General features: G+C 43.1%; 1 protein-coding gene across 1 annotated transcript in view; it reads right to left on the minus strand.

The window, feature by feature from the left end:
• cyfip2 (cytoplasmic FMR1 interacting protein 2) overlaps nucleotides 1-12,913 on the minus strand; it is a 62,510-nt gene that overhangs the window by 16,614 nt on the left and 32,983 nt on the right. Inside the window, 9 exon segments of the mRNA NM_001110053.1 lie at nucleotides 186-273; nucleotides 1,438-1,637; nucleotides 2,121-2,240; nucleotides 4,641-4,749; nucleotides 5,060-5,136; nucleotides 7,185-7,281; nucleotides 8,691-8,847; nucleotides 8,965-9,118; nucleotides 10,165-10,312. Coding sequence (NP_001103523.1) covers nucleotides 186-273; nucleotides 1,438-1,637; nucleotides 2,121-2,240; nucleotides 4,641-4,749; nucleotides 5,060-5,136; nucleotides 7,185-7,281; nucleotides 8,691-8,847; nucleotides 8,965-9,118; nucleotides 10,165-10,312 — 1,150 coding nt within the window.

Raw genomic sequence — 12,913 nt, forward strand, 5'->3', positions numbered from 1 at the left:
AAGCGTTTAGTTCTGAATCATCAGACTGGGGTAGAATTCCTATTGTTTCTACCTACATATCTTATGATTCAGCTCTGAATGTCAGTTGAGGGTGTACGGGAGATTTTTACTGCGACCAATGGTTACAGGAAAGATCGTAACTGCAACGTGTATGGCCACCTTTAGATACTGCCTTAGCTACTAACCTTTGATCCATAGAGGTAATATGGCTGCACATTTGCAGGTTTATCTCTCTGTGGCTCCTGTGTGAATGGGATGGCGGTACGTACAAACCTGGGGAGAAAAGACCATCATTTACAATGTCACCCAGCTAGACAATAGTGCAAACAAAAATAAAGCCAACTAAACCCAAAATAGCAACTAAATCCATAAAGCCAGCTAAGCAAAATACTTAAAAAAGAACAATACACAGGTATGGGATCCGTTATCCAGAAACCCGTTATCCAGAAAGATCCGAATTACGGAAAGCCTGTCTCCCATAGACTCCATTTTAATTAAATAATTCAGATTTTAAAAATTGATTTCCTTTTTCTCTGTAATATAAAACAGTACCTTGTATTTGAACCCAACTAATATATACTGTAACTAATCTTAATTGGATGCAAAATAATCCTATTGGGTTTGAATAATGTTTTATTGATTTGTTTTAGTAGACAAGATATGGAGATCAAAATTACGGAAAGACCCCTTATCCGGAATACCCGAGCATTCTGAATAATGGGCCCTATACCTGTACACATGACATATAAACTTTATACACAGCATTAAACTGGACTGATTTCTTTATACACATTCCCCCATTTTGTTCTGTGAAGCCAATGAAAGACGAGAGGAATTATTATTTAACCCCCAGAATTATGGGGTTATGCATAATCTATCATAATAGATCATCGCTGCCCATCTGTGCTGCTTGTACTCTCATGCATACAAAATAATGAAGCGTACATTAGAGATGTGCCGATGGGCCCAAAACTCATGGGACCTGCAGGTCAGGTGGGTTCGGAATGACATTCACACAATAAAAGCAGGTCGCGGGCAGGTTCAAGCTCTTTCTACCCCCTTCCCTGTGCATGACCTAACTGAGCAAAAAAAATAGTCTTAAGTGGAGGCCCAGCGCACTCCAAGGCTCCTGCCTCCCACCCGCCCGTCCTCCCTCTCACATCCCTGGCTTCTGCTGCTTGCAGCTGGGAAGTCTATACAGGAGGTAGACTTTGTGGTCTGGGCCCCTTTGCCCCCCCAATAGGGTCTGCTTGCTCTATAGTATACAACTGGCGAAGGTTGGGAGCAGGTAGGTTATGGTTGGGTGCCAGTGTGTATCTTAACTCATAAGAAGTCTATACATGTAACTCTACCCACCAAAATCTATAAAATGTGATCCTTTTTGCCCCATTGTGCAGTTAGGCATTACTCTGTAGATTATTGATAGAATCCACCCACCGATTGGTTGAGCCATTGTAACAGTAGTTGGGAAGGAAGTCAAAATTGAGTTCCCAGAAGACATGCAGGGTGTTCCTCCCATAGGGAGCTGACACGTTGTGATTGGCCTCTCGGAACATGGCATCAAAGCTATCCAAGGTCAGGTGCTTGGAGAGAAGCCGGTGGGTCAAGCGATTGATGTCAAGCAGCCACTCCAGTTCCTGAAGAAGGAAAGGGCAAGGAAAAAGGGTGTTAGGTCAGCATTGGAGTGGCGATGATCTATATGCTCAAGATACCAAGTCAACAGTGCAAAATGCTTGATCCCTACTGTGTAGGGCAATAACAACTGAGGCATCTGAAGATTTGTCTCATGGAGCAACAGTAGCCTGCGTGTTCAAGATGCCTTCCCTGGAGTCATTTGCAGGGATTCCCAACAAAATCTCTCTTGCACAGACAGATCTCTGGGGTGATATACTTTAGGATTTAGAGCAGTGCTGCCCAACTTGCACATAGTGGGCCAAATATATGTCATACAGCATGTTGGAGGTCAGGTTTGAATTGAAATGTCATATAGAGAAGTCTATGGTGCCTGGGCAGACTGGGGGCCATACAAATACTTTAGACGGCCACATCCTCAGTTAGACAGCCCTGTTCTAGAAAAAAGTTGGCCAACAGGTGACCTTTCATGTGTAGTTTGCACTTACCACGATAGAAGTCAGATCCTCACTTTCAAACCGGCTGATTGCTTGATCTAAAGACTTGTACATGGCGGCTGAGATGCGCTGAGTGATGAGTCTGTTCAGGTCAATGGATCTGCCCAGTAGCTATACAATGGAAAGTACAAAGAGGAGTAAAGGCAGGGCTGAAGCTACTGTGACTGTATCTGGATTCTGGTACCTTAGCACATAGAATCCTAAGGGGTCCTCAAGAGCAAATCTACACAACCAAAAATGTAGGCTGAAGGAACCAACTGACAATGCAACATGAAAGGGGGCGGTGGTTATAGGTTTATAGATGGTTAAAGAATTGGGTTTACTGGAGACATAGCTGTCTGTGGGAGGGCAAGTGCCAAATTTTGCCCAGGGGCTAATGGCACTCTGTCTACAGCCATGCACTGAGTGAAAGCTAATTATACAGCTTGATGGACAAAGAACATTCTCTACAGGTCACAGAAGCTAACTGTAGCCTCAGATCTGTTCGGCTAGAGGCATGGATTCTGCTGAATTCAAATCCTGCTGTAAAAAGCCAAATCTTGGCCGAATCCTGAACCAAATCCTGGATTCAGTGCATCCCAAATTATTTTGTTATTTCATTGCTTTGCACTAATTTTGGTTTTGTTGCATTTTTATTCCTACATTGTTCCTGATCTGTTTTATAGCATAGCTTTGCAGTTTGGTACTTTGATGTAGAAAGACATCTTTACCTCTTTTAAATTCAATGTGTGCATTCCAAATAAATATGGTTTTCTGGGGGTCTCTGCACAGTTAGGGGGGTTACAACACATAATACACAGTCAATGATAAAAATCCTTAGGTTTGAGGTCAGACCCCCAGATACACTAAGCAGGTAGAACCAGGATTACTGCAAATGTCGGCCATGGTGGGTTGGAAGCAGGGAGATCCTCTGCTGAACATTTATATGTAAAAAATACTCCAGCCCAGGCCCAGACTGGCAATCTGTGGGTTCTGGCAAATGCCAGAGTGGCTGCTGTAATATGCCATAGACACTCACTATTTATTGGGCTAGTGGGGGGCTGTTTGGGCCTCTGTGTACTCAGAATGTCAGGGCCTGCCATTTTTGAATCCCAGCCTGGACATAAGACTAGCATAATAACTAACAACCCTCAGCCAACAGTAACGGATCAGATTCTCTTGTAACTACATTGTTAACTGCTTCAGGGTGTCAATACCCTAAGATTGCAATAGAATTAGGTAATGGGGAGAGTTGGAGCATTCTGTAGCCCTGTGGGCAGGAGGAACTTCAAATCGGCCCTCCATACATGAGGGAGGAAGAAACAATGTAGGTTTTTTGTGGTTATGAGCAAGAGGAGAGAGAACTGCAAATGGGACAGATACCAGGAGACAAAAAGAACCACTGCTCTGCAGACCCGTTTCGATAGCATGTATATACCATTGTCATTTCAATGTCCCTAACAATAACCCTTCCATCAGCCCCAGTTTCCTTTATTTAGCTATATCTTGATGGCATTGCTTCCATGCCTCTAAAAATATTCCCCGAATTAACTGTATATTCACTGGGTGGGGTGATGCTGTTAAACCCTATTAAAGCTGTAGCTACAGATCTGGGATGTGGCAGAGGCTAAATATAGACAGCTTTTTTTTTTAGTGAGGATTTATAACCACAAAACTCCTTAATAACTCATTATCTATGGAAATTGCTGGGTTATGTGAATATCATATCCAAACAATAGGTAATAGTTAATACACCCAGTCTGATTGCCTGGGGCTACCAGGTGCTTTCTGTATGTGTCTATTTGTATTCATATTACACAACTGTATAAGCAGCACTGTACTTTCATGATGTTACATTAATAGTGCGTAGAGGGAACAGGGACCTGGTAAAAAAAAAAGGGGGGGCTCACACATGGAGTGTGGATGTATTGGGGGTGGCGACTGGTAAGATCAGGAACGTGGCCAGGCAGGCATATGGGGCATCATGGTGGACAACCATACATTTAGGGTTTTAATTATGTGTTTAAAAATATCTGTGACATTAAAGTATATTAGGAAAGGTGTACAAATTGATTCTACCATAGGTTGTTATGTAATAACAACTACATAACAACTATTAGTTATTATTAGTTATCAGCAACCAGATATCTGCTGTTGAACACAAGCTACCACTTATTGGTTGCTATGGGTTCCTATGCCTAGGTTACATAAGATTCTGGTTACACTAGCATATACACAGCCCAGCCAGTCTCATCACTCGGGGAAGAGTTAAGGGCATTGATATTTCTGGGAAGGTTGGCACAGTTTACCAGCATAGATGGCAGTAGGAAAACTTAGGCCCACCACCAGCCTGCAAACTGCATAAACAGCATTTGGGTCCCATTGGGTTTTAGGCAAGATCGCACCATCTGCTACCCCCCATTCTTTTTACCTGGAAAATTATTTTTTTTTTACCATTGCAGAGATAAACCATAAAGTTAATTTTGTTATTCTGAATTCTCTAGATTTAAGTTCAGGGAAGTTGCTCCTCACCTGTACATGTCGCTGCTTGAGCAGAGTTTCATATCGATTGGAGGGTGGGTATGGAATAATCACCCCATAGTTCTTGCATTCGGCACGGAAACGTTTGTCTAGCAAGACACTAGAGGCACACAGAGACAACGTAGATTAATATCCTACACCAGCTGCCTTAAATTACTATCCCCAGCGCCTTGAAGCCAGTAAATTCTTTATCCCTTGATATGCTGAGGCATTCTGGGACTTGTAGTCCCGCATATTTTGGTTAACACATGGTTGTGTAACACCTATACAGAATGCCCCTTTAAAGTGATGCAACCGTCAAAAAAGCAAGGAGGTTGATGGGGAGTTATGATGATGCGGCAGCTGCATATGCTTGTCTGTCCATACATTTAAATCAGAAAATGTCATTTATAAGCAAATTATTTCCTTACCTCCCAGACATGGCTTTGTAATAAGCAAAGATCTGATCAGAGAGCTTGTAAACGAACTGGTCGAAACACAAATTCACCTGCAGGGAAAATAACAGCAAATGAATCAAGAACAAAGAACTGAAATGTTTTTATATATGTTTTTGTATAATGCTGCCCATAGATTGAAACATCTGCATGTTTGTCAAGGTCACAACAATGGGTATGTTAGACTCTAATGACTGCCAAAAAAATGTTGCACAGTAAAAAAATTGTTGCCCATTGACAAAGCATTTTGCGTGATGAAGGGGTACAGCCCGAAACGTTGCTGCTTTAATTTGAATAAGCCCCGCTTGCATCGCACTCGCTGTGTCGGTCAATTCTTTGCTGGATTCCTGTGAGAGTGCCGACTCTCTAGGCTGAGCACTGAGTCTAGTATTGGAGGAGGTAAGGGTGTGCTGTTGGAACTTTTTGTCTAAATAAAACTAATGTGCCTCTGACTGGGGTGCGTGTGGGACAGGGTGATCAGATGGGAATTACCCCAGCCAGTCAATTCCCCAAGGGTTCCCCCAAAGCTTAATTACATCATCTGGCGCTCCTTCCATGGAAAGCTCTATGTTAATGGAAATCTGAAGTACAGACGCACTCATGACCGTGACTGCCCAAGGGAGGAATGTGGAAACGATGGACCACTTCTTGCTTCAGTGCCCCTTTAACATAGAAATTTACAAACAAGTCTCTGCTGCCTTGGGCATTCTTTGCCTCTCTGGTTGTAATTACCAGGAGTGGGCTTACGGGGCATTCAAGCGACACAGGGGGTATGATTTGGGCACTCTTTTCTTAGTCAGCTCTGTTGTTGCTTCTACGCCTGGAATGCACGGTGCAAGTTTTCTCTCAGGCGTGAAGTCCTCACCCTGTCCAGTGGTGGTGGATATGGTACTGGGTGAGCTCGGGAAGATACGCTCTTTGGAGAGACAAAGGATGGATGGAGCAAGGTGGAAGGGTCTGTGGAAGGGCATTAAGTTTGACCCACCGTGAGTCTCTTGCTAATTCTGATGTCTCTGTGGTGATGGGCTAATACTTTTCACCCCCCGTAGGTTTTTTGTATTTTTCTGCTGGGGCTTCATACAGTTCTAGGTGAGTAGCCCGATCTTTTGTCTTCCTGGAGTCAGAGCTATGATTTCTGTTCCCTTTGTTTGAGGTCAGAGTAGCATCCAGTCAGGCTGTGCCGCTCATTTGAAATAAAATTGTAAGCTGGAAATGAAACAGCATTGCATATCTCAGGGTGCAACTTTATACATACAGCTTTGTATGTAGCAGAGTTGCCCACAGAGGAAAGCAGCATTCTGTTTCTTATAATAAGTTAATTATGTTTTATATATCCTTTGCATGCGAATATATTTAATGCTTTGCTTATTTGTTATGTTATTTATTTAGCTTTGTTGTATTAGGATGCATGAACTTAACAGCCTGTACAGAGAGATACCATAAAACTATGGCAGCATAGGGATTCCCCTGTACTAAGTACAATTCAGCAGGAACGGCCCCCTAAGTTTGCTCATAGCCTGTACAGAGAGATACCATAAAACTATGGCAGCATAGGGATTCCCCTGTACTAAGCACAATTCAGCAGGAACGGCCCCCTAAGTTTGCTCATAGCCTGTACAGAGAGATACCATAAAACTATGGTAGCATAGGGATTCCCCTGTACTAAGCACAATTCAGCAGGAACAGCCCCCTAAGTTTGCTCATAGCCTGTACAGAGAGATACCATAAAACTATGGCAGCATAGGGATTCCCCTGTACTAAGCACAATTCAGCAGGAACAGCCCCCTAAGTTTGCTCATAGCCTGTACAGAGAGATGCCATAAAACTATGGCACATAGGGATTCCCCTGTACTAAGCACAATTCAGCAGGAACAGCCCCCTAAGTTTGCTTATAGCCTGTACAGAGAGATACCATAAAACTATGGCAGCATAGGGATTACCCTGTACTAAGCACAATTCAGCAGGAACAGCCCCCTAAGTTTGCTCATAGCCTGTACAGAGAGATACCATAAAACTATGGCAGCATAGGGATTCCCCTGTACTAAGCACAATTCAGCAGTGTTTTTAAAATTTCCTTTTAATCCCAGAAACATTAACTCACCTCTGCCTCAATTTCATCGTACAAAAACTGTTTCTTAAATTTGGTCAAAGCATAGTAGGCGCTGTCATTGTAGAGGTCCAGAGGATATAGCACATACCTGTTAGACAAGAGAAGGATATAAAAACTTGTTCCCAACATTAAGTTAAGTGTCTACCACTACATATTATTGAATGTGTTTGTGGAAATATTTGGAAAATGGAGATTAAAGGGGAAGTTCAGCTTTACATTAACTTGTAGTATGTTATGGAGGGGCCTATACAAAGAAACGTTGGCACTGGACTGCATTAATTATTTTTTTCATAGTTTTTAAATCCTTCCTAATCTTGCTCTTTCCAGCCTGCAGCTAAAAATGCTGTCTGGTTGTCTGGCTGACCCCAGCAACCCAACAACAGATCAACCGTGAGGCTTTTTTGCCACCTTCTATTCTGTCAAGACTTGGTTGCTAGGTAGTAATCCCTTAGTTACCAGATAACAATTTAAATTGCAAGCCTGAGAGCTGCAGAAAGAGTAGTTCACCTTTATGTTAGCTTTTGATATGTTACAGAACAGGGGTCGGGAACCTTTTTGGCTGAGAGAGCCATAAACACCACATATTTGAAAATGTAATTCCGTGAGAGCCATACAATGGCCGACGGGAGCTAGGCTGAAGCTGGGCCTCGATTTGCGGCTGCATGTGGAGGACGATGCGGCTTCAGGCCTGTTCGGCCGCAGATGCTGCGGGGCAAGGTAGGGTGGGTTTCATCCTTAGCTGTTTAATATGGCTTGTTAGTGGTATAACTAGAGGGCTACCTAGCACAGTGCACAGTTGGCTTCTCTTTGTAGCCCCAACAGAGACATATTGGGCATTTTATTTTCATTTCAAGTGTGAACTGTCACAGGTTTCTGCTCCCTCTCAGTTCCCTGGGCCCTGGTTCAAGTGCAACCCGGTAAGGATGCCGGATACAGAGGAAGGCATGGCCTGCGCTCGGCGGATAGAAGATGCTAAGGCTTAGAACACATCTTCTATCCACCGAGCGCAGGCCATGCCCCCCGTTATTTTTTTTATTAAAAATTTGGCAGCGAGCCAGATGCAGCCATCAAAAGAGCCACAGGTTCCCTACTCCTGTTATAGAATGTCCTAATCCTAGCAACTTTATTATTTTTTTTTTATAGTTTTTTTTTTTTTTTTATATTTGCCTTCTTCTTCTACATCTTTCCACCTTTCAAATGGAGGTCACTGACCCCAGCAGCTAAAAAGTATTGCTCTGTGAGGTTAGAATTTTATTATTATTCTACCATTTTTTATTTTCTATTCTGGCCCTCTCGTATTCATATTTCTGACTCTCATTAAAACCACTGCCTAGATGCTAGGTTTGCTAGGTTAAACTGGACCCTAGAACCAGATAGCTGCTGAAATTCTAAACTGGAGAGCTGCTAAAAGGTGAACAATCCCTTTACGGCCCTTTAAACCCTAATCAGTATCTCCTTGAACCCCCCTAAAGCAGAGCTGATGCAACAGTATCTTACTCCATCATGGAAGGCTCCTTGGTCTCAAGGATGTGGTCAGTCAGGATCCAAGGCATGGACATCTCGATGGGGAACTGGATGCGTCGACCCATAGTCAGCTCCAGAAAGAACTCTCGGAACCAGAGCTGGGAAAGGTCACAGCACTGCTGTAGGGCCTCTGTGTAATGGAGACATTAGAACCAAAATGATCTACACTGTACGTACCAAAGTGCACCAATCACCCAACCTCCCTATTGTATACTTGTATAATAGCCAAAAGAAGATGAACACTTACCGCTGAAGTTGAGGAGGTGAGTGAAGAAGAAGGACTGCTTATGAAATTCCTCAATCGCCTGAACTATGGGTCCATCAAGACTGCTCCGTAAGGTCTTCTTAGAGCCGCTCTTATCAGCAATCAGAGACTCCAGCATTGTGCGCACCATGTATAACTGCAGGAAGAGATACTGATTGGGTTATTTTTGCATGGGGCTAAAGTAAAACCAATTATAAACAGCTTAAGGTGATGTTTTTGCCTCTGTATCTATTAGAAGTTATGTGGGATTGACTTAGGAAGAAGGTTGAAATTGATGAGAATATGTCTTAAACTCAGCTACTATATACTGTACCTTACAATGCCCAACAATGGCGGGGTGGAGAAACATTCAGTTATTGGCAGGGCATGACTTAAAGTGGTTACAAACATATTTTTATTGTAAGGATAAAGTGATTAGAGATATACAGCCTGCAACCTCTTTGGTGTTGATCAACTACAGATGGAGTTAGCATAGTTGCAGTATTTGGAGGCTTCCACACTTCCATATAGCTACACTTGTCACTGCTTAGTCCTTCCTTCCATATTGGTGCAGGTGAAACCTGGAGCTACAGCCACCTCCTGACCTGGCAGTAGCTCGAGGGTTCCCACAGCACCCTACCTTAATCGGCAATAGGTGCACATGTCACTCACACACCAAACACCAGAAGTGATGCGAGACAGACTTAGAAATTATTTGGCACAACTGTTCCTGATTGTGACAAAGCGCAGGCACAATTGTCAAAAGTTCTTCAAATTAGGCACAATTGCACCTAATTCAACAATGGAATTCAGAGGAAAAAATCACTGCATTGAGGGAAAAAAATTGTGATTGCACTTGAAATTGTACTTTGCTCACTGCACTTGTAGTTTAAATGAGCCTTTAGGGCAAAGTGCACTTTCCCCATAGGCAGTTGCATATAAAACCGGTATGTGCATCCAGGAATGCTCTTTGCACATCTGTATGATCTTTGGCTCCATATCTTTCTGATCTGAGTTAGCCCTCTACCTGGTGTTGTCACTACTGCACATACTCAGTGTCAATTCATATCACTGGTTTGTACTACATTTTTTTGTAGTTGGACATTACTGGTCAGTACAGATGCCAATACCTAGGCAAACTGATGCAGAAGAAGCCATGGCTGCATGGTCTATGTGCCACTTATTATGCTGTCAATGTTGTACCTGGGTACTGGAGGGACCAACAGCTCTCCGCGGGACCTTGATATCAAAACCGCCTTTTGGGTCCTTTTCTCCACGCAAACAAGGGTCATTTGGAGGCTCTCGGCCTCCCTCCCAGTCACATACAGTCTTTCGTATGGCCTGAAGGACACTAAAGGGGGAAAAAAAACAAAGAAATAAAACATGAGATTTTCTTATATGGCTCCTCACTTACATGTCCCACCTACGTGTCCCAAGCTAAGCTAGAGTTGCCACCTTTTGGCCCTCTTCTTACCAGCCAGGGTGGAGGGTGGGTCTATGATATCAGGGGCAGAGCTGTGAAATAAATGGGGGAGGGGCATGATGTCTGTGGGCCAGTTATTGCTGAACTACATTTCAGCTGGTAGGGAATATACTAAAAGTTGAGGGATTTTAATTACCCTGATATTGACTGGGGCAATAGTACTGCCAGGACAGTAAATGGGAACAAGTTTATAAACTTGCTGCATGACAACTTTATGTCAGAGGTTGTTGAGGAGCCAACCAGGAACCATGCTATACTAGATCTAGTGATCTCTAATGGCCCAGAACGTATAGCAAATGTGCAAGTGGTTGAACCCCTGGGTAATAGTGACCATAATGTTATTTCATTTGATGTTTGGTGCAAAAAAACAAATATACGCTGGTGCAAAAAAGACCATGAAAAGCAAATTTTAACTCCTAAAGGGCAGCGCTTCAGGGCATAGATTGGGGCATTATGTTTTCTGCTATAAACACAGAGCAGAAATGGTTGTCATTTAAAATGATATTAAATCATTACTGTTCTCAATTTTTTCCCTTAAAATGTAAATGTAGAAGCGTTAAGAATCACCCTATGTGGCTTAATTCAGAAGTAAAGAAGTTAATAGGGAAAAAAGTAAGTTTTGTAAAATAGCAATCTGGAAGCCAAAGATGGAAAATAAGGAGCGCATTGCTCCAGAGGCTAAAATTAACCCCAAAAAGTATTTTAATAGTAAAAAGATGTGCGTTAAGAGTGTGGCTTCATTGAATTATGGTAACAATATTGGTATAATTGATACAGAAAAGACTTATGTGCTAAATCAGTTCTTTTCTTCAGTGTATACAATAGAGGAGCCAGAGTACCAAGTCCCACCCAATAGCTGCACTTGTTGGCTCAGCTCAACCTAGTCAGTGGCTGACGCAGTACATGGTACATAAAGGGTTACTCAGAGTTAAAGTAAACAAGGCACCTGGGCCAGATGGAATACACCCTCGGGTACTGAGAGAGCTTGGTTTAGTTTTACAATGGCCTCTGTTTCTGATATTCTCATACTTACTTTCACGTGGTATGGTATCTATGGATTGGAGGAAAGCTGATGTCATTCCTATATTTAAAAAGGGATTGTAATCTCAGCCTGGCAATTATAGCCAAGTAGGTTTGACATCCATGGTGGGCAAGTTATTTGTTACCCAGGGTGTGGCATCCTTGCAGCAGGATCTTGACAAACTGGCAGATGAGCAGATGAGACTCAACATAGATAAATGTAAGGACCTGGGCTGTAAAAATATTCAGTTCACTTAATGGGACTGCACTAGGCAAATCCATAATGGAGAAGGACCTTGGAGTCCTTGTAGATAATAAACTTGGCTGTAGCAAGCAATGCCAGGCAGCAGCTGCAAGGGCAAACAGGGTTCTGAGCTGTATTAAAAGGGGCATAGATTCACAGTAGGTCCTTCCAGCAGACACAAAGGCACCCATTCTGATTAGAAGAAGGGAGATTCTGTCTAAATATTCGGAAATGATTTGTTACTGTGAGAGCTGTGAAGTTGTGGAATTCTCTGTGAATTCTAAGTAACTATGTATGCAAAAAAAAGTCGCAATGAACCCTGCCCACCATTACAGCCTGGAAGAACTTAGTGAACACTGTTGCTCCCCTATACAAACTTACATATGAGACTAGGGGTGCACCTGATAAATTTGATAGAATTTGGGGTCCCTGGTGTGAGTTAGAGGGAAACTGAGGAATTCCTCATCCATAAACATTTTACGACTCCCGGAGCCTTCCCGCCTCTCTTGCCACAACCTGAATTCAACCTAGCTCAGATGGTTGACGGACCCAATATGCTGGGACTGCTGCTAGATTCATACCATGTAATGTTATACCCATTCCTTTAACATCTGTAACAAAACTCAGAGAGTCTATTGTAATTATATAATTGTAAAAGAACGACTAGCATTTTATCCTATTGTATTGTAAGATGTGTTATTTTATGTTGTTGTTTGTATGATAATTAATAAAATACACCTTTCAAAAAAAAGATAGCTCCAAGAAGGGGTTGGAGGGAAATATAGCCATACCCCCCAACTGTCCCGCTTTTCGCGGGGCAGTCCCGCTTTTTATGGGGCATCCCGCTGTCCCGGATAGTTCCATGAATGTCCCGCAATGCGGGACATTAATGGAACTATCCGGCACAGCGGGATGCGCTTGCTGTAGCCGGATGTTCTTGCTTCTTCTGCGGCTTCGTTATGCCTCTCCTTGTGCAGTGCGACAGGCCCTTTTATAAGGTTGCGCCTGTGGGTGTGATGTCATTACGCACGGGGCGCAACCTTATAAAAGGGCCTGTCGCGCTGCACAAGGAGAAGCATAACGAAGCCGCAGACGAAGGCGGAGCGCCTAAGGGAGGTACTGTGAATGGGGGGCTACTGTGATAGGGGGACACTGTGTATTGGGGGGTACTGTGTATTAGGGGCTACTGTGTATAGGGGCACTGT

This window comes from Xenopus tropicalis, chromosome 3, assembly GCF_000004195.4.
Source record: "Xenopus tropicalis strain Nigerian chromosome 3, UCB_Xtro_10.0, whole genome shotgun sequence".
Classification (NCBI taxonomy): Eukaryota; Metazoa; Chordata; class Amphibia; order Anura; family Pipidae; genus Xenopus; species Xenopus tropicalis.